The 18,395-nt window shown below is 47.2% G+C and overlaps 1 protein-coding gene across 1 annotated transcript in view; it reads left to right on the top strand.

Moving 5' to 3' along the window:
• The window catches only part of Slc6a5 (solute carrier family 6 member 5), a 56,526-nt gene that overhangs the window by 29,306 nt on the left and 8,825 nt on the right, over window positions 1-18,395 (top strand). The window contains exons 10-14 of the mRNA XM_052713471.1: window positions 1,731-1,855; window positions 5,834-5,946; window positions 6,785-6,916; window positions 8,425-8,524; window positions 15,075-15,175. Of these exons, the coding sequence (XP_052569431.1) occupies window positions 1,731-1,855; window positions 5,834-5,946; window positions 6,785-6,916; window positions 8,425-8,524; window positions 15,075-15,175 (571 nt within the window). The remainder of the gene's footprint in view (window positions 1-1,730; window positions 1,856-5,833; window positions 5,947-6,784; window positions 6,917-8,424; window positions 8,525-15,074; window positions 15,176-18,395) is intronic.

The following is an 18,395-nucleotide window of genomic DNA, read 5'->3' as shown; positions in this document are numbered from 1 at the left end:
AGTAGGTCATAGGAGCTCCCATAGGAAATATTCTTTCACTCAAAATTCCAAGTGGTTTACCGAGGGGGGGGGGAGAGAGAGACAGAGAGACAGAGACAGAGAGAAAGAGAGAGAGACAGAGAGAGAAAGCAGGAGAAGGAGCAGGAGGAGGAGGAGCAGGAGGAGGACCAGGAGGACCAGGAGGAGGGACAGGATCCAGGATTTCAATGCAGGCCCAATGCTCCATCTGTCTGTGACCTCACATTTGAGCCTAGGGCAGACTGGGAACCCCTGGCTGTGTTACCTGCAGAAGGCTCTAGAATAGTGGTTCTCATTCTTCCCAATACCATGATCTTTTAATACAGTTTCTCATGCAGTGGGGACCCTCAACCATAAAATTATTTTCATTGCTACTTCATAATTTTGCTACGGTTATATATTATATTGTAAATATTTTTTGGAGTTAGAGGTTTACCAAAGGGGTTGTGACCCACAGGTTGAGAACCACTGCTCCAGAAAGAAGGCAGTGATGCCTGTCTCTTTCTTATTGTTTCTCTTGCCCTTCTCAACCCTGTGAACCCTAGCCCCAGGATGCTCTCATAATATGGATGTCATTTCAGTGTTCCACTGCCTTCTGTTCCTCATATTGGGTTCCTGTCTCAGAATTCTCCAAGATCCCATCACCTTCTTTTCTACTGTGGTGGCTGGGTTATCTCCTATCATGATATCATAGTCATTTTGGGTTATTTTACAAAAATACTTTACAATGGGTAATTTGTAAATGATAGAAATGTATTGCTCGTATTTATGGAGATTGCAAACTCCCGGATCAAGGTGCTTGAAGATTCAGTGTCCGGTGATTCTTCCCTCCAAGCTCCAGATGGTACCTTGTTGCTGCACACTGGTGGCCATCAGGGTAGCATACACCTCACAGTGTCTTTCATGAAGGCACTGTCCTATTCATGGGATGAAACCATTCTCCCAAGGCCCTGCAGTGTAATCTGACCACACTGGGAACTGAGATGTGAGCATTTAGCCAGCGTGAATTAGTTGTGACCCTGTCCTAACCATAAGACACTAGCGCTTCCCCTCAGAGGTGGGTGTCATTATAATATGATAATATATAATATCTTTATTAATTCTATGAGAATGTTACATAATGTATTTTGGTCACATTCACCGCCTCCTCCCGAGTCCACCCTTCCCTACCTCCCTTCACTTGGTGTCTTTTTGTGGTTAGGAGAGACTGTCTCACCGTGGACATCCCGGTTCTCTGGCTCTGACAATGTTTCTGCCCTCTCTTCTGTGATGGCCTCTGAGCCTTGGGTAGAGAAGTTGGGTATCAGTTGGGGCACTGGAGACTGGCACCCCACAGTCAGTTGTTGTCTACATTTTGAATAGTTGTGGCTTTCTCAAATGGTCTTCATCTGCCGAAAAAAAGCTTCTGATGAGGCGTGAGAGCTACGCTTTTATCTGTGGAAATGAGGATGTGTATTTAGAATACAGTTAGAAATTGCGCTGGTTTAGGAAAGTGACCTTTGAGTCTTTGGGGGCATTTTGGATGGACAAAAGGGCATCTGTGCTCAGGATTGCTTGTCCTGTCCTTGGATGTATATCTGTGTGCAGATGACGAGATTGTAGGTGGACACACGCGCTCATTGGTTACTCAGACACACTGCACATATTTGTCCTTCCCCGTCCCTTCCTCCTCACGGAGTTGGCCTAACCAAACTCTGCTCTCCTCCTCCCAGGGACACGCTGATTGTAACCTGCACCAACAGTGCCACTAGCATCTTTGCTGGCTTCGTCATCTTCTCCGTCATCGGCTTCATGGCCAACGAACGCAAAGTCAACATTGAGAACGTGGCTGACCAAGGTACAGGGCAGCCGTCACCTTGCTCTGTCGGGCACTTGGATGGATGGCGATGGGGTACTCAAGTGTCTAAGTTGGGGTACAATGGCTAAGACAGGCTCCAGCGGGAAGCTCGCAGCAGGGTTAGAGCTGGCTTTCCTAAGAGAGGACTTGTTTTAGGCCCGTTTCCTCCTCTATTTTTTTTTCTTTCTCGTTCGTCTTCCTTGCTTTCTTGAACTCACTCCAGCCTGCACTGGTCAGGGCTGTGCCCGCTAACCCTGTTAGACATGGGCAGGGCATTCATTAAGCAGCCCACGGGCCTGCAGCTGCTCCGGGTGCCTGCTGCAGATGACAGTGCTCACGCAGGGCTCTGCAGACACCCAGTGCTGATGCTTAATGAGCTCCAGCCTGACTTCAGGGAGCCTTGTCCTTACGAAGCACTTTCTTAATGGTTAGGTCAAGTATGTTCTCAAGGCTTTCTGCTTTGTTAGCAGACCTGCAGTTTTCTCCCCAGCTAGTGAGAAGGTGGTGGGGGTGGGAGTGTGGAATAAATGTTTACCCTGCGCCCAAATGATGCTAACATTTGCATAGTGCTTTTGAGTTTGTAAGGAGCTTTCATTTCATCACATTTAACTTATATTTCTAGGACAGCATTTGTAGAGGGAGTAGTTAAGAGTTTTATTAGCTTTATTTCCACTCTGTCTGGTTCTACAGAGGATTAGGGTATTGCAAGGTCATGGCGACTGGGGACCTTCATGGAGATTATTGGTCATTCTGCTTGGACTCTAATTAGGCATATCGGCTTCAGTGTGTGGGGACCATGACAGGTGCAGAGAGGGATGGCCATGAGCCCCAGACCCTCCAGAGGTGGGAGGCTTGTCAGGCAGCTGTCCTTCAAGTGGCTCCCAGTGGTTCTCACAGTAAGCACACGGGAGAGCCAAGCTAGAAGGTCACCTTTTGGGAGGGATGACCCAGTCTCTTCCTGTTCACCAGGGACAATTAATCACTGCTTCCACTTATTCCAATACAGCCTCAAGGAGTTAAGGTTCCAGCATATCCCAGGGGTGTCGTTATCTCTCCCTGGAGGGAGTGTGAGCCCCCAGAGACGCTAGTTCTGTATAAGGGAGCTGCGCAGTGCTTTCTCCTGGCTGAGAATTCTCCAACTCCCTGGGAGGCAGGTCGTGCTGAGAGGGCCTTATCCTCAGGCACCGAGCCACCCCTAGCTCTTCTGTAACCTCAATTTCTTCCGGCAGAGTCATGGAGGCCGATAGTTTCCGCCCCACTTTCTAGACTATCTGAGGCAGTTAGTTCTTTTCTTTTCTTTTTTCTTTTTTTTAAAAACCTGTCTCGTTGGGAACTGGTGGATGAGCTGACAAAGACGGTAACTAGGGACACAGAGGCCACTTGAGCTAGCTGCTCTGAGCCGTCTCCTGTCCCAGCAGGGCCAGGAAGGACAGGTGCTGTTAACACTCAGATAAAAACTTGCATACCTTCGAGGTGAAAAGCAGCAGAAAATTTCCAGCATGTCTCTCTGAAATTCCCTTTTCTGCAGTTGTTCACTCCCTGCGTTTTATACCTTTGACTCAGGCTCAGGAACAGTGGGAACAGTGGGACTCATTCCCCAGGAAGGACCATGAGTCTTGAGACCTTATCCCAGACCCTCTGGGACTCACATATATTCTTTTTTTTTAAATTCATATATTATATATTTTTATTGTTTCTCTTATTTTTGGAGATTATAATTATATAATTTCTCCCTTCCCTTTTCCTCTCATATACCACTCTTTGCTTTCTTTCAAATTTACGGCCTCTTTTCATTAATTGCTGTTGCATGCATGTATGTACATGTACATGTGTATATATATATATATGTGTGTGTATGTATATGTACATACACATGTGCGCACACACACACATATAATATATATACTTCTAAATGTAATCTGCTTGGTCTGTATAACGTTACTCGAGTGTATGTTTTCAGGATAGACCGTTTAGTATTGGATAACCAGTTGGTGTGCTCGTGACCGTTTCTCTTGCTCTCAGCATTCCTTAGCTGCCTGTAGTTTTCTGTGGCAGGTTGAAGCCTCGTGATCCTTCCTCTGTCTTCTTTGGCATGCCTATGGTTGTCCTCGTTCGGCTCATGTTTAGGCAGTTGTGTTGGTGAGGCTTGATGGGTGCAGCTCACACACATCCTCATCTTCTTCCTAAGTGTATTTCCTCTACTCAAAGGATGTGTGGGTTCAGCTTCACTCCAGCCTAGCTGAGCAGGATCAGCATATCCCCTTGCAGGACAGTTGCTGATCCAAACACCGGCTACTGTGTTATGACTGTTAGTCAGAAACAGCACCATAATAATGCTAAGTGATTGCAGCGACTACCCCGTTCGCAGGGAGGTGTGTCTGTCAAAATTATTTACCCACCTCCAAAGTAGCAACGCCCAAAGGACAGAATGGTGTTCTGGTGTTCCAGCGCCACCGTTCAGTCCTCTGGTGGTGACCATTCCAGGGCCTTTTTGTCAGCGTCCGGGACTGGCTTTCTGCGTCTGTGTTTGAGACCTATTTTCAACTGTAGTTTAATACAGACTTTTCTTTTATGGTTCACATAGGAGCCTTTGAAGGCTGGCTCTACAGTCTGTTCAATAAATGTATAGGTCAAGGGGGTATCGTAGGCCTTCGAGGTTTTTTATATTTTAAATATCCTGAGGCCTTATGCAACATTAGGAACTGTTTTAGTTAGGGTTTCTATTGCTGTGAAGAAACATCATGACCACAGCAACTCTTATAAAGGAAAACATTTAATTGGGGTGGCTTGATTATAGTTCAGAAATTTAGTCCATTATCGATCATCATGGCAGGAATCAAGGCAGCATGCAGGCAGACGTGGTGCTGGAGCTGAGAGTCCTTACAGCTTGATCCAAAGGCAACAGGAAGTGAACTGACCTCAAAGCCCACCTCCACAGTGACACACTTCCTCCAACAAGACCATACATCCTAATAGTGCCACTTTTTTCGGGGGCCATTTTCTTTCAAACCACCACAGGAATTAACAATCCAATACATTCCAGTTTTAAAAAGTGCTGTTATGTGGGTTGGAGAAATGGCTCAGCAGTTAAGAACACTTACTGCTCTTTCAGAGGACTGGGGTTCCATTCCTAGGACCTATATCAGGCAGCTCACAACTGCCTGTAACCCAGCCTCAGGGAGCTGATGATGCCCTCTTCAGGATGCTGGGGGCACCCGTATGCCAAAACTCAAGCTCATCAGTGCCCCTGGCTGTCCCCTTCCCTCCACCCTTGACAGCGTGTGGTACTTTTAGGAAATCATTGCCCTTGGCCTCTGTTTTCTAATGTCAGTAGACTTCTGTATTGCTGTGACAAAATGCCTAACAAAAGCAACTTGAAGGAGGGAGGGTTTATCTGACTCACAGTTTGAGGGGATGCGTCCCCTCATGGTGGGGACGATATGAGCGCAGTGCTGCATCTGGTCACATTGGCTCTGCAGACAGGAAGCAGAGAGAGAGACATACACCTGTGCTCAGCTCACTTCCTCCCCCTTTTCAACCTAGGACCCCCCACATGGATGGTGCTACCCATGTCAGTTAACACAACACAGGGAGTCTCTCACAGACATGCCCGGAGGATTGTTGCCTAGGTGACTTTAGATCTTGTCAAGGTGACAGATTGATCATCAAATTATCCCATTTCATTTCAGTTGTGAGAAACAAATCTGTCTCCAGACACTGCCAGGTACCCCTCAGGGCTCAATGTCAACAATTCTACCAGAAGGTAATAATTGCCTTCGCCTCCAGTTCATCAAATAAAAGAATGTATTTCATGGAAGGTAGCATGGTCTAATCAGCAGAGAGGAGCACAAATAACAGACAGCGGAAAGAACTATAACCTGTACTAGTTCAGGATCTCAGTGGAGAGAAGCGGGTGGGCTCTGGGGAGAGGGACTCTGAGCTGGGCCTGTCTGCCACCATCTCTCTTGTTTCTTCTAGGGCCAGGCATTGCATTTGTGGTTTACCCGGAAGCCTTAACCAGGCTGCCTCTCTCTCCATTCTGGGCCATCATCTTTTTCCTGATGCTTCTCACTCTTGGACTTGACACTATGGTGAGTCCCTGTCCCTCCCATTCCTGCCCCCCACCTTTTAGAGACTCTACTTTCCGAGATCCCAGATCCAGCCTGCAAGCAAGACTCAGGCTTACAGAGGTTTCTTCTGAGGAATGTCCGGGTGGCTGGTGAGGCACCTGTCTAGAGTCACACTAACTATGTAGCTGAGGATGGCCTTGAACTCCTTAGCCTCCTTTCTCAGCCTCTCGAGTGCTAGGATTACAGGTGTGCACCACCACACCCAGTTTAACCCACATTTTTTTGATCATATAATGGTGTGAAGGAGCCTTCCTCTCTCCTCCATTCCTTCTTTTTGTATTCTGTGCCAAGTTTTAGCCTGTATCCTTCCCCCACCCCATTGGCATCATTTTGCCAAGGCGAGTTCTATAGGGTAGCATAAGGGATGGTAATATGAAGTCAATTTTAGGAAAATTGCCGTGAGGCTGCACCTACGACAAATCATGCTGACAGGTACTCAGGGTTTAGTCATTGGGTGCAGAGAGGGTTTTTCCTCAAGTAGGAGATCAAATGGCAGATAACTAGAGGAGAGGAATTTACATCTCATGAATACAAAATGAAGCTAAAATGTCCTGATGGATGATGGTGTATTCTCTAGGGGCTGGAGGTAGAGTTTCTGAAGCTCTCATAACTGCTTGAGTTCTCCTGACTTTGTGTGTTGGCATCCAGTAAGGCCATTTAGATCATCGAAGGGATAGCACCCTAAAAATCAGACCACACCCAAGCACAGCTTTCCCTAGTGATACCACAAAGGACTCTGGTGGGAGGTTTCTCAGGGGAACAGTTGAACTCAAATGCTTTTGTCCTGGTGCTGTTTCAGTTTGCCACCATTGAGACCATTGTGACTTCCATCTCAGATGAGTTCCCCAAGTACCTGCGCACACACAAACCTGTGTTCACCCTGGGCTGCTGTATCTGCTTCTTCATTATGGGCTTCCCAATGATCACACAGGTGAGAGCCTTCTGTGTATGGCCAGATATGGTGGGGACTGTATGATGACTATCCAGTGATCACTCTTGGGTGAGAGCCTACTACTGTGATTATGGGTCGCCTGGGAGATGTATGATGGCTGTCTGTCATCACTCAGGTGATGGCCTGATGTGGAGCAGGCAAAGGACCTGTGATGACTGTCTGTCCTTGTATTCTCATTTCTCAGACCTCATAACCAGAGCCAAATCACTGCTGTTTCCATAAATGGCATGAGTTCAATAATATTTCTGACCATGCAGGGAAATATGTCATCTTGGCTCCTAGTGAGGCCACTAGCATCTTCATAATTGAGATGTAGTCTTCTTGAGCCAACAAGACAGGTGTGTCCTACTTAAAGAAAACAGAAAGCAGGAATGTCCAGATTTATCCATCTGTCAAATTTCCAAGATATTTCTTGTTATATATATTGAGTTTTTTCCTAGTCCTGAATGTGTTGGCAAATTGCATAGTAACACTTAGGACATACAGTGTATTTGCTGTCCCTGTGACCTTGAGCAATTCACTCCTCTGGGCCTTGGTTATTGAATCGATAAAATGATGGAGTGAAGTAAGATGGTCTCCAAGCCTCTTCAGAAAGCAGGGAGACTTAAAGAGCAAGGCAGAGAGAGAGTGAGTCACCAGAATGTGTGAAGAAGGCCTAGTATATTAGTTAGTGTTCCCTAGAGAAACAGAACTGATGGGAATCAGCTCATGCCATAAGGGTCAAAGCAGTCCACAATAGCTCTCACACCGAGGAGCTGAGAACCTGTGGGTGGCTTAGTCCACGAGGCTCTGTGCCTCATGCAGTCTGGGGCTGAAGACCTGGAGGATTCCTGGAGAGCCACTGGTCCTCAGTTCACCTCGGGAGCCTGGAAAGGCTACTTCTGATCAACAAGGACTCAGTGGTATCAAGGTAAATTAACTCTGAGGGGAGAGGGAAGGTCTGACTGACAAAGGGCGAATATTCTTCCTTCTTCTGTGACCTTTCACATCTGGGTTGCTCCCAGGGGGTGCCAACCACATTTAGCGTGGGTTTTCCCAAGTGAATTAAGGCAATCAGGGAAATTCCTCAATGAGGCTCCCTGCTTAGGTGATTCCAAAGTAAATTCACATCCACAGCTGAAGGTCATATGAAGGTCAATCAAGTGCGTCTACACCGATGGTCATGGACAGCTCACCGCAAACACAAAGGCAGGTGGCTGCTTTCAGAGCTCCTTCAGAGGTTGACCTTTGCCTTGGAAAAATAGACGATATTAAGCCAGCTGTTTTTTGGGCTTGCCTTATTGATCACCTCAGAGGCCACTGAGGGATGTCTCTGTTAACCCGGCCAAGTCTCCACTTTACATGCCTAGCCTAGGTGTTGGCTCGTGTGGACTAGGGAGAACACTGGACTCCTTTCTGCACCTGCTGTCCTTAGGAGGGAGAAGACGTAGGGAGATGGCCTGGCCATGGGGCCCTATTTGATGGCGGTTATTTCTCTCCCCTGCTAGGGTGGAATCTACATGTTTCAGCTCGTGGACACCTACGCCGCCTCCTATGCCCTCGTCATCATCGCCATATTTGAGCTTGTTGGCATCTCCTACGTGTATGGTAAGGGGACACTCTGCCTGCTGTCGAGGGGGCACTGGAGTGGATGGGCGGCCTTCCTGGCAATTATGCTCCACCATGTTTAAAGGATTTCAGTGCCTCTGCTTCTGAGCTTGCCCTGGATCACCGTGGTAAAACTGAAAGAGAAACCGAAGGTGGTGAATCTTAGCAGCGTGTGACAGAAATTGTAGGACCTGGCCTTGGGTGTGGTCTGGCACAGTTAACGCCCGTGGCCAGTGCCCAGATTAGGAGGGAGGGCTCTTCGGCTGGTGTGGCATTATTCTTGGTCTTGGCAGAGTCAGTGCCTATGTGAGTGAGGTGAAGGGTGGCTCCCCACAGCCCCAGGTTACCAAAGGCCACCTGATCACAGAGCCTCTTAATAAGCACCCAAGGGAACTTGCCATACAGTATCTAAGTCCCAGATTTTCCCAGCAAAGAAACTTCCAGTTCTCAAATGGTTTTACTCTTTCTACCATCACCATGGCAACCTGCATCCCACCCACAGCAGAGCTATTATCAAGGACAGCAGGATGGCAGCCACCAAATGCCATCTCTGCCCTTTGTGCATGAGTATTTGTCCTGGAGGTCACACCAGGGGCCATCCTGGTCACTCTGCCCAGTTTGATTCAGGCATTGCTGACTCCTTTGTGCCTAGACATCTTGGAATGGTCACTGGATGAGGCCAAGTAGCAAATATCAGGGGGATAAAACTTTTGGGGGTCAATGATCTAATTGTATTGCAATCCACTGAAGAGAGCAACTTGTCCTATGTGAAAAGTAAGTGAGATAAGCTGCTTGGGATAGAGGACGCAAGTACCCCAGGCTATCACATGGGGAAGCCAGAGGCAACTGCAGAGCCATGTTCTCCAAACTGGGGGAATGCACTCCCCAACTTCTGTGTGTCCTCTGGACAAGTGTCTTGATTCTCAAGTGATTGTTAGTCTCCTACCGACAGGTATGCAACAGTTTCTGGCTTTCCTGGTAATCTCATTAAAATAAAAGAGAAATAAAATAGCACAGAAAATCAGGATAGAAAATGGAAATCTTTCATTTAAAATCTGGGCACCCTAGAAACAGGAAGAGACTGCAATCATTAATTTAAAAGAGTTAAATCCTGTGTATTGTATCTGTGTGTCTGAGTGTGGGTGTGTGCACCAGTGCAGTACCCATGGAGGTCAGAAGAGGGCGTCAGGTCCCCAGGAACTGGAGTTACAGGCAGTTGTGAGCCATCTGCTGTGGGTGCTGGGAGCCAAACTCTGATTCTCTATAAAAGCTGTATGTGCTCTTAGCCATAGAGCCATCTCTCCAGCCCTGCAATCACTTTTGGATAAGAGTTGAAGATGAATTTTTGTAAGACTAGACATCATCTCTTTACTGCAGGGAGAGTTTAGTTCCTGGCAAGAGGAGGGGGCTTCAAGCAGGCCCGAGTGCAGAGTTGTTCCTGAAGCCCTGTTTCCCAACTGCTAATTGCCACAAAAGGCACATTTGCAAAGTGCTTTCTTGTAAAACAGGCCTGTTCAGTGAGGCTTGAAAGAATTAAGCCAGACACCTTTTAACGTGTCTAATTTTAGAAGTTAAATGGTCTCCCCCAAACCCCAATCAAATCTGGCAATAGATCTCTTGGTTGTGAAGGAATAAGTGAACTCCAAGTGCTTTGGTCCTCGGGCCATGCTGATTTCCTGGGGATAGGAAATCCTTTGATCCCTAAGGAATGGTATGGGGAGCCCCCTCAGAATTAGATAGAGCTCGTGATGGACCCAGGCTGGACTTGAAATTGGATCTGAAGGAGATTTAAGAAGTAAATCTTGGGGCTGAAGAGATGACTCAGTGGTTAGGAGCACTGGACGCTCATCCAGGTTCAATTCTCAGCACAGCTGTCTGTAACTCCAGGCTCAGGGGATCCAGTGCCTTCTTCTGGCCCTGCGGTCACCAGGCAGGCACATACAGATGTAAGCAAAACACCCAAACACATAAAAATAAAATAAAAGTGTGTGTGTGTGTGTGTGTGTGTGTGTGTGTGTGTGTGTGTGTGTGTGAATTTGGGGACTTGAGAGATGACTGGAGCTTGGTTTCTAGCACTCACAGTTGCCTAAAACTCCAAGTCCAGGGTATCTGATGCCCTCTTCTGTCCTCTACAGGCACTGTACTCATGGCATGTACACAACACATGGACACATGTGCATGCACATAGTTAAAAAATATAAGAAATCTAACAAAAAGTAAATCTCTCTCTCTCTCTCTCTCTCTCTCTCTCTCTCTCTCTCTCTCTCTCTCTCTCTCTCTCTCTCTCTCCTCCTTTCTTCCCTCACTTCCTCACCATAAAAGCACAGGGGTCGTGTTCGGCAGGACCGGCAGGAGGTGGGAGGAAAAGAGAGGGTGATGGGTGAATGTGAGCAAACTACCACAATATACACATATCAGAATATCATAGTAAGAGCCATTACTTTGAATGCTAACTAAGAACAAAATAAAAAGAAGTAAATTTAGGCAGAAATGATTAATATTAATTGTTAGTGATGGAAAGAGAAGCCCACACAAATGCATAAACTGTATCACTGAGAACAGTGTGTTCTTTCTGAGATGATGAGGCCCCAAGTCCATGAAAGTGCATGAGTCAGCTGAGTACAGGCCTGGGGAGAATGAAAATGAACCTGGTTGATTTGGCGCCCGACTGCAGAGTCTGGAGAGCAAGGGCGTTCGCTGCGGTGATCGGAGGTTTTCAATTCACTTTTAATGGTCTCTACATTATAGAGGAAGCATTCAGACATTTGCTATATGATGGGGATGATTTGGATTTTATTATCAGACCAAGTAGCCGGCTGACAATTCTCTCCTTAGTATTAGTATGCCTCAGAGGCTGAGCTCTACAAATACGGTAAGATGGTGGAGGTCAGCCCTAAGCTGAGCTTCCCGACTGTGAGCTCTTTTGCTGTTCAGAGAGAAAAGGGAGTGTGAGCGGCCAGGGAACCCAGGAAAATGACACCTTAGAGATGAAAGAAATGAATGTGGAGACTGAGGAAGGCTTCAGCCGAGTTTCAGTCAAGGTGGAAACCTAGTAGGAGAGGGTTTAGCTTTCAGAGATGGGCATTCATGTTAGCTGGGTTAGAATGACTGGGACATTTGCCCACAGCTTCACTCGGACTGGAGACAATTTGTCGGACTTTATATGAAATGAAAATGTGGAGTCTCTTATTAAAGTTTGGTACAGTATTTCAAGGTGGTGGGTGGAGAGTGTTACACCAGGTGCAGGGTCCCCCGGAGGGTAGGGTCCTGTTCACCTGCTTGACCTTGGTCCCATCTCAGGGATCACAGCTCTGGAAGCTATGTTCAGACCAAGGGCAGGGCTGTGGTCTGTGAACAGGAAGCCCGAGTCAGCTGAAGCACGCGTTTCGGTCCCAGTTCAGGGTTGGTCACCCGGATGGAGCGTGCGGTGGCTGTTTCCAAGCCCCACGTCTGCTTGCTGAGTCTAGAGTAGTAGCCGTGTGTTTGTGTTTGCCACCTTTACACTCTTTGGTGTCCGTCCGTCGTCGTCCCCCCCCCCCCCCCCCCCCCCCCCCCCCCCCCCCACCCCCGCTGCCTTCCTGTGAGTTCGTGGAGCAGCAGCTGCTCGGCTTCCTTTGATTATTTTCTATGTTTCTCCTTCAAGGTCAAGGTCATCTAGCAGACAGGGCTCTTAAGCATGCTCAAATCTCTGTGATCAGTGTCTTAATCATGCATGATTCAGGCCTTGAAGGCAAGACAGATTTTGATCAGTGGCCAGGACAGCGCAGGCAGGAGGAACCATATAAGCATAGTATGAAGTGCAGGGAACCGTTGACAGGGAGGGACTTGGGTGTGAGGGCTGGGGCAGGAAGGTTTTTGGGTGGCTCCTTGCTGGTGCTCCTGGAATGCATCTTCAGGGCTAGCCTATCAACTGGCAGAAGAGAGAATTACAGGGCCTACAGCTATCTGAGGCAGAGACTGGGGCCTCTAGACTCCACCTGTGAGATACCGAGCGAGCCCAGCTTGACTGGCCAGGATCTAATCCTGCCCCAGAATGAAGGAAGGCCTTTGAATGCTCGGAACTGAGGCAGCTACAAACTGAGCTCCCATATCCAGCCTCTCCACCGCTTCAGGGCCAGCTCTGTCCTCCACTCCCAGAAGAGAAGTGAGCGCTTTGGCCACACCCCCTTCTTCCCAGAGGAAGCTACTGGCTGCTTTCCTCAGGGCTGATCTCAACCCTAAGCCAGAGTTTGTCAATCCACACATCACCGTCTCTTGGGGATGGTGTAGTGGAGAGGAAGCGTTTGGTGACTGGACCGATGCTGACAACAGAACTTTCGAGAATCAATATCCTTCCTTTCCCCCAATTCTCTCCTCTCTTCGTTTTTTCACTGTCTGGAAAACCCTTTTGAGCATCTTGGTATAATTTTGAGGTCCTTCACTTTGACCTCTGCTTCCTTTGACCCAAGATGGCTAACACTCAGAGGTCCCTCATTTGAAGGGGGCAAAGAAGACACACTGGAGTTGGCAAGGCCCGTGTTCAGTTCCTGCTTGTACACCTGTGGGAGTGGCATGGAGTCCCTTTGCCCCGTGGAGGGACCTCTTTGGATAGGCCCCAGGGGTACATTGTCTCAGCACCCTCAGCAGGGGAAGGTGACACAGTGAGCTATAGTCAGAACTGGGGTTTGGCCCTTGGGTCCCAGCTCCTCATCCAGTGCTCCGTGTACCACATTTGTTGAAGGCCACCATCAGAATTATTAAGTAGAGCAAGAAGCCCAGATGACACCTGAGATAGTTGGGTGACTTGAGGGAAGCTGCGTTTTGAGTCTCTGAGCCTTTCCTAGTGCGGGCAGCTGCTTACCAAACAGCCCGAGCTCTGCTCTGGTGTCTCTCACCAGAGGGCTGGAGAGTTCCTGAAGGGGCTGACTGGCTTGGTCTCAACTGGATGGGAATAGCTATAAATGTTAGAGTTGGGGGCCATATGATGTCAGGATCTGTTATTGGCATGGTGATGAGTAGTCCTCCCTTTTTTGCATGAACTCTACAATTCTCAAGGGCTGTGGATGTGACTCAGTGGTAGTACTTGCCTAGCATCCATGAAGCCTTGAGTTCCATCTCCAGCCACAAACACAAAATAAATTTGTAATATAACATACATGTAAGATGGAACACACACATCCATATGCATGTACACATACACATGGAGGGAGAGAGAGAGAGAGGTTTTCACTCTGTTGCCCTGACTGGCTTGGAGTTCACTATGGCTGGCCTTGAACTCATGGTGATTCTCTTGCATCTGCCCTCTGAGAACTGGGATTACAGGTGTGAGCCACCACATCTGGCTAGAATATCTATTTATTAAATTATAAACTTGTTTGTGTTTATTGATATTGACAGATGATTCTGCATATCCTTATGGAGTTCAAATGACACTATCAATAATGTGTGCAATGCAATGATTGCATCAAACTAGCTAATGTAGTTATTACCTCAGACACCCCTCAGTGTTTATTCTAACAGGAATATCATACCCTTTGACCAGTATGGCCCTATCTGCACTCTTCAATCTCTGGTAACTCCCGTCTGCTCTCTGCATCCATGACTATATATATATATGCATCCATGACTATATATATAATAGATTCCACATATAAGGGAGATTATGTGGCCTTTGTCTTTCTCTATCTGGCTTACTTTACACAACACAATGTCCTTTGGTTTCATTTGTGTGGTTGAGTATGATATAGCTTGTGTATGTGTGCATGTGTGTGATTATGTGTATGCCTATGTGTGCATGTGTATTTGTGTGTATGTATGTGCTAATGCGCATGTATGTGTGTGTGACCTTTTCTTCATTCATCTTGGATGGACAGGTAGGTTACTTTCATGACTTGGTGACTGTGAACAGTGTTGCAGTGAGCTGTAGTCAGATGTCTTCACCGCACTGTTCCATGTCTCTTGGCTCTGTACTCACAGTGGGAATGCTGCTTCTCTGTTAACCTCTATTTTTAATCTCGTGAGGAATCTCTAGATTGCCTATGATGGTCATATTAATTTGTGCTTCTGTCATCGGCATATCAGGGCTCCCCTCTCTCTATGAGGAGCACATCGTGAATATACCAGGACGGGGTTTTGGACATCCCCAGTACAGAGACTTGCATTCAGGAAGCTATCCGGTCCCCTTTGCATATTGATCCCCCAGTTCCGAGGGGTACCACTTATGACACAAGTACCAGGAGGGTGGCTATGTGGGGCTGGATGAAGAACTGCCTCTTTTGCATTTTACTTTAGTAAATGCAAGCCAAGACTCCTGAAGCCAAGCTTTGGAGATGCTGCCATGACAGTTTTGAGCCTCACTGAAGAGGGTGTTTAGTAACTGTTTCAACATTCAGTTAGCCCCAGTACCCCTGGCAGTGAGTCATCTGCCTCATGGTTTCCTGTGCAATAGGGGTTATGTTGACTTCAGCTGGACTCTTCCTTAGCCAAGGTTCTTGAGTGAGAGGCCCTGGTGTCTGCCCCTCCCTGCCCCTGCCCATGCACCTCACACACGGCCTCTATTGTCTCTTTGCAGGCTTGCAGAGGTTCTGTGAAGACATCGAGATGATGATTGGATTCCAGCCCAACATCTTCTGGAAAGTCTGCTGGGCATTCGTCACCCCGACCATTTTAACCGTAAGGGCTGAGAGCTTTTTTCTCACAGACACTGCCTTGTGTGCATGCTGGTGTCCTACCTTTGAACATGTGTGCCTCCCTGTGAGCCTGGGGAGCTGGTGGGATGGGTATTGCTCTTGTCTTCCAGGTGGATAACCTGAAGCTCAGAAAGGTGAAGTGACTTACTTACAGGTACCCAGCTGGTCAGGGGAGGAGCTGGGACTGATAGATAGGCATCAGCACATCTGTATAGAGTATGCACATTATATCCATCTGCCTTATGTGCTAGTAGCTAGCAGTCCACAGCCATGTAAACCACACATCTACCAAGGTCCAGATTCTGTTCGAGGTGCTTTGTGGGTAGAGCCTCTTCTCTCACAGTCCTGCCAGGCTGGCATAATTTTCTCGGCCTTGCAGAAGGGGAATGTCCTATTTCATTTTCAACTGCCATAATAAGCTACCCTAACAAAAACAGCTCAGGGACAAAAGGGTTCATTCCCACATACAGTTCCAGGTTGTAGTTCATCATAAGGAGGAAGTCACGGTGGGAGAAGCTGGAAGCAGCTAGCTCCATCCACAGGCAAGAGCAGAGAGACATGAAGGCACCCATGCTTGTCAGTGCTCAGCTGGCTTTCCACTTTTCAGAAAAGGATTTATTCTGCTATCTCATTACATATGTGTCTGTGTGCATGCATGTGCAGGTGCATGTGGGTGTCTGCAGAGTCCAGAAGATGGCATTGGGTCCCTTGGAGCTGGAGTTACAGGTGGCTGTGAGCTGGGAACAAAACTCCAGTCCTCTACAAGGGCAGCAAGCACTCTTAACTTTTTGAGTCATCTCTCCCGTCCCTGATCTCTATAATATGAGACCCCCCCCCCCCCACCTAGGGAATGATGCAGTCCACAGTGATTGCATCTTCCTACATCAGTTAACAGAAGCATGATGATACCCCACAGGCCAAGCTGAACTACGCAATCCTTCATTGAGACTTCCTTCCAGGTGATTCTGGGTTGCATCAAGTTGACAATTAAAACTAAATATCACTGCTAGGCAGTGGGGATGTACACCTTCAATCCCAACACTCAGGAGGCAGAGGCAGTTGGATCTCTGTGAGTTTGAGGCCAGCCTGGTCTGCAGAGTAAGTTCCGGGAGAGAAACCTTGTCTCAGAAAAAAACAAAACACCACCACCACCACTACCAATATATCACAGGGAAACTGAAGCCTGGCATTATGTGACTGACCTAGCGTTGAATGTATAATAGTTGGCAGCAGTCTGGATTTGAACCTACATGTTCTGGCTCCTAATCACCATGCAGTGTGTCTGTCTACACCTAATGTAGCTTTACTCAGGCTTTCCCCATTGATTTTATTGCTTTGAGAGCCATTTTGTCATCTTTACGTGTGAGGATGGTGTTTTGAGATCACCTGACATTCGCCTTTCTAACAAACAGAGCCTTTCATGTACCCATGACCTGCATGGAGACTTAGCCTCACACTTTGTCATCCCCATTATTGTGCCAGAAGCTGTCAGTGTGGCCTCACTCTCTTCCCCAAGCATTAGTTAGCAGGGATTTTGTCTTTTCCATCCTCTGAGGCTTGTCTTTTTCTTCCTCTGGCTTTGGGAGTCCTTTTTGGACAAGGCTGATGGAAATTGTTTGCAATTTCTATTTGTCCAGTAGGTGGCACTAGAAACCAGATAAAGAGCCCACTTATCACTACCAGAGACCAGCTTTGCTTAAGATGCAGGATGGCTAAAAGCAAGTGCAATGAAAATACGTTTTTTTTTTTTTCATTTGTTTGCCCCCTTTTTTTCCCTGCCTTGGAGTGTGTTTTAACCAAAGCGCATCTTTCTGAAACACTAGAGGTTTAGATGGGAAATCCATTCCGAAGTCTTTGTTTTCTACGTTGACACCAATAGCTTACCCATATCTATCTCCGTGGCCTGAAAAGTCCCACCAGAGTTGTGGGGTGAGAACTGAAAAGTTTTGAAGACAGATGCTCAGAGCTGAAGTGTGTGGGGAGTTGGCTTAGCTTGTGGGTGTGAAGATGAGGGTGCTACCTGTTGTCTGCACACGCTGCGGTAGCAAATCCTGTCCCTGCTGACCTTTGACCCCCTCCTCTCCACTCTTCATGGTTTATTATCAGCTGAGTCGATGTTAGAATTTGTTCTAGATCCTGCCCTCCTTTTCCTCTAGTCCCAGAAGAGTGTTAGAATTTTTCTGTGTTCTGTGGAAACACACCACGAGGTCATCCTCCTAGGGGGAGGAGGCATTTTGAGGCAGGCCCTTCAGCAGCCCTTCAGCATCCTTGAAGTTTACACCCATGCTGTCTTTCCACTTTTCAAATGTGTGCATTGAGGCTCAGAGAGGGTAAGGAATTTGCTGTAAGCCACAAGGCCCCAGGGACAAAATATTGCCTCTGAGGTAGGGTGGGCTTCAACCCCAACCTATGCATTCTGAGAGTCTAGGCTCCCAACCTCAGTTTGAGTTAAAATAGTTCAGTCTTCAGAATCAGGAGAAGGAATTCTAAGAGCTTGTTGTTTCTTATTTTCATTCTTGTAAAGCTCCTCAGTTCCACTCCGATTTGCTAGATTTCATGTCAGAAGCTGTGGAGATGCCCTGAAACTGTCTTGAGGTAGATTCTCTGTGCTGTTTGGAGTGAGAAATGTGGTCAGTTCCATCATCACCAACCAGTGGGTCTCCTGTGTCTGCTTTGGTAGCTGTCAGTCAAAGGCAGGGATGGGCAGGACTCAGTGGCTAAATCCCCATTTCTTGTGGCAAAGCCTACTCAAGGGCAGGCTTTCATCAAAGCTGATTTGGCAAAGGGAAATTTATGGCATGCAATCAGCTTGTGCCTAAAAGTTTGATGTGATATTTGCACAAGTGGAAATGGGTGTCAAAAGTCTCAGCCCTGCCTATATTTTGCCATTTACCTCCATAGCATAGATGTCTTTGAGGTCTTGGCCTAGGGTAAGATTATGGGTTTAAATTACTTCATGGCCTCTGAAATAAAATCCATCATTCTTCTTCATGCCGTGGTGGATTTATGGAGCCATAAATATCCTCATGCAATTATCATATGCATAGTCTGATCACGTTACTGAGTAAGGCACACACATAAGCAGATGCATTGCTATTTATATAGTAAATGAAATAGTGCAGCATGCTGTAATGACATCGGGCCATACTTCCAATAGACTGGCTAATAAAGCTTAATGACTCCAGGGGCAAGTGTTTGAAAGA

Source organism: Peromyscus californicus, unplaced genomic scaffold (genome assembly GCF_007827085.1).
Source record: "Peromyscus californicus insignis strain IS unplaced genomic scaffold, ASM782708v3 Scaffold_4__1_contigs__length_199733344, whole genome shotgun sequence".
In the NCBI taxonomy this organism is placed as follows: Eukaryota; Metazoa; Chordata; class Mammalia; order Rodentia; family Cricetidae; genus Peromyscus; species Peromyscus californicus.
This window is presented reverse-complemented; position numbering and strand designations above follow the sequence as displayed.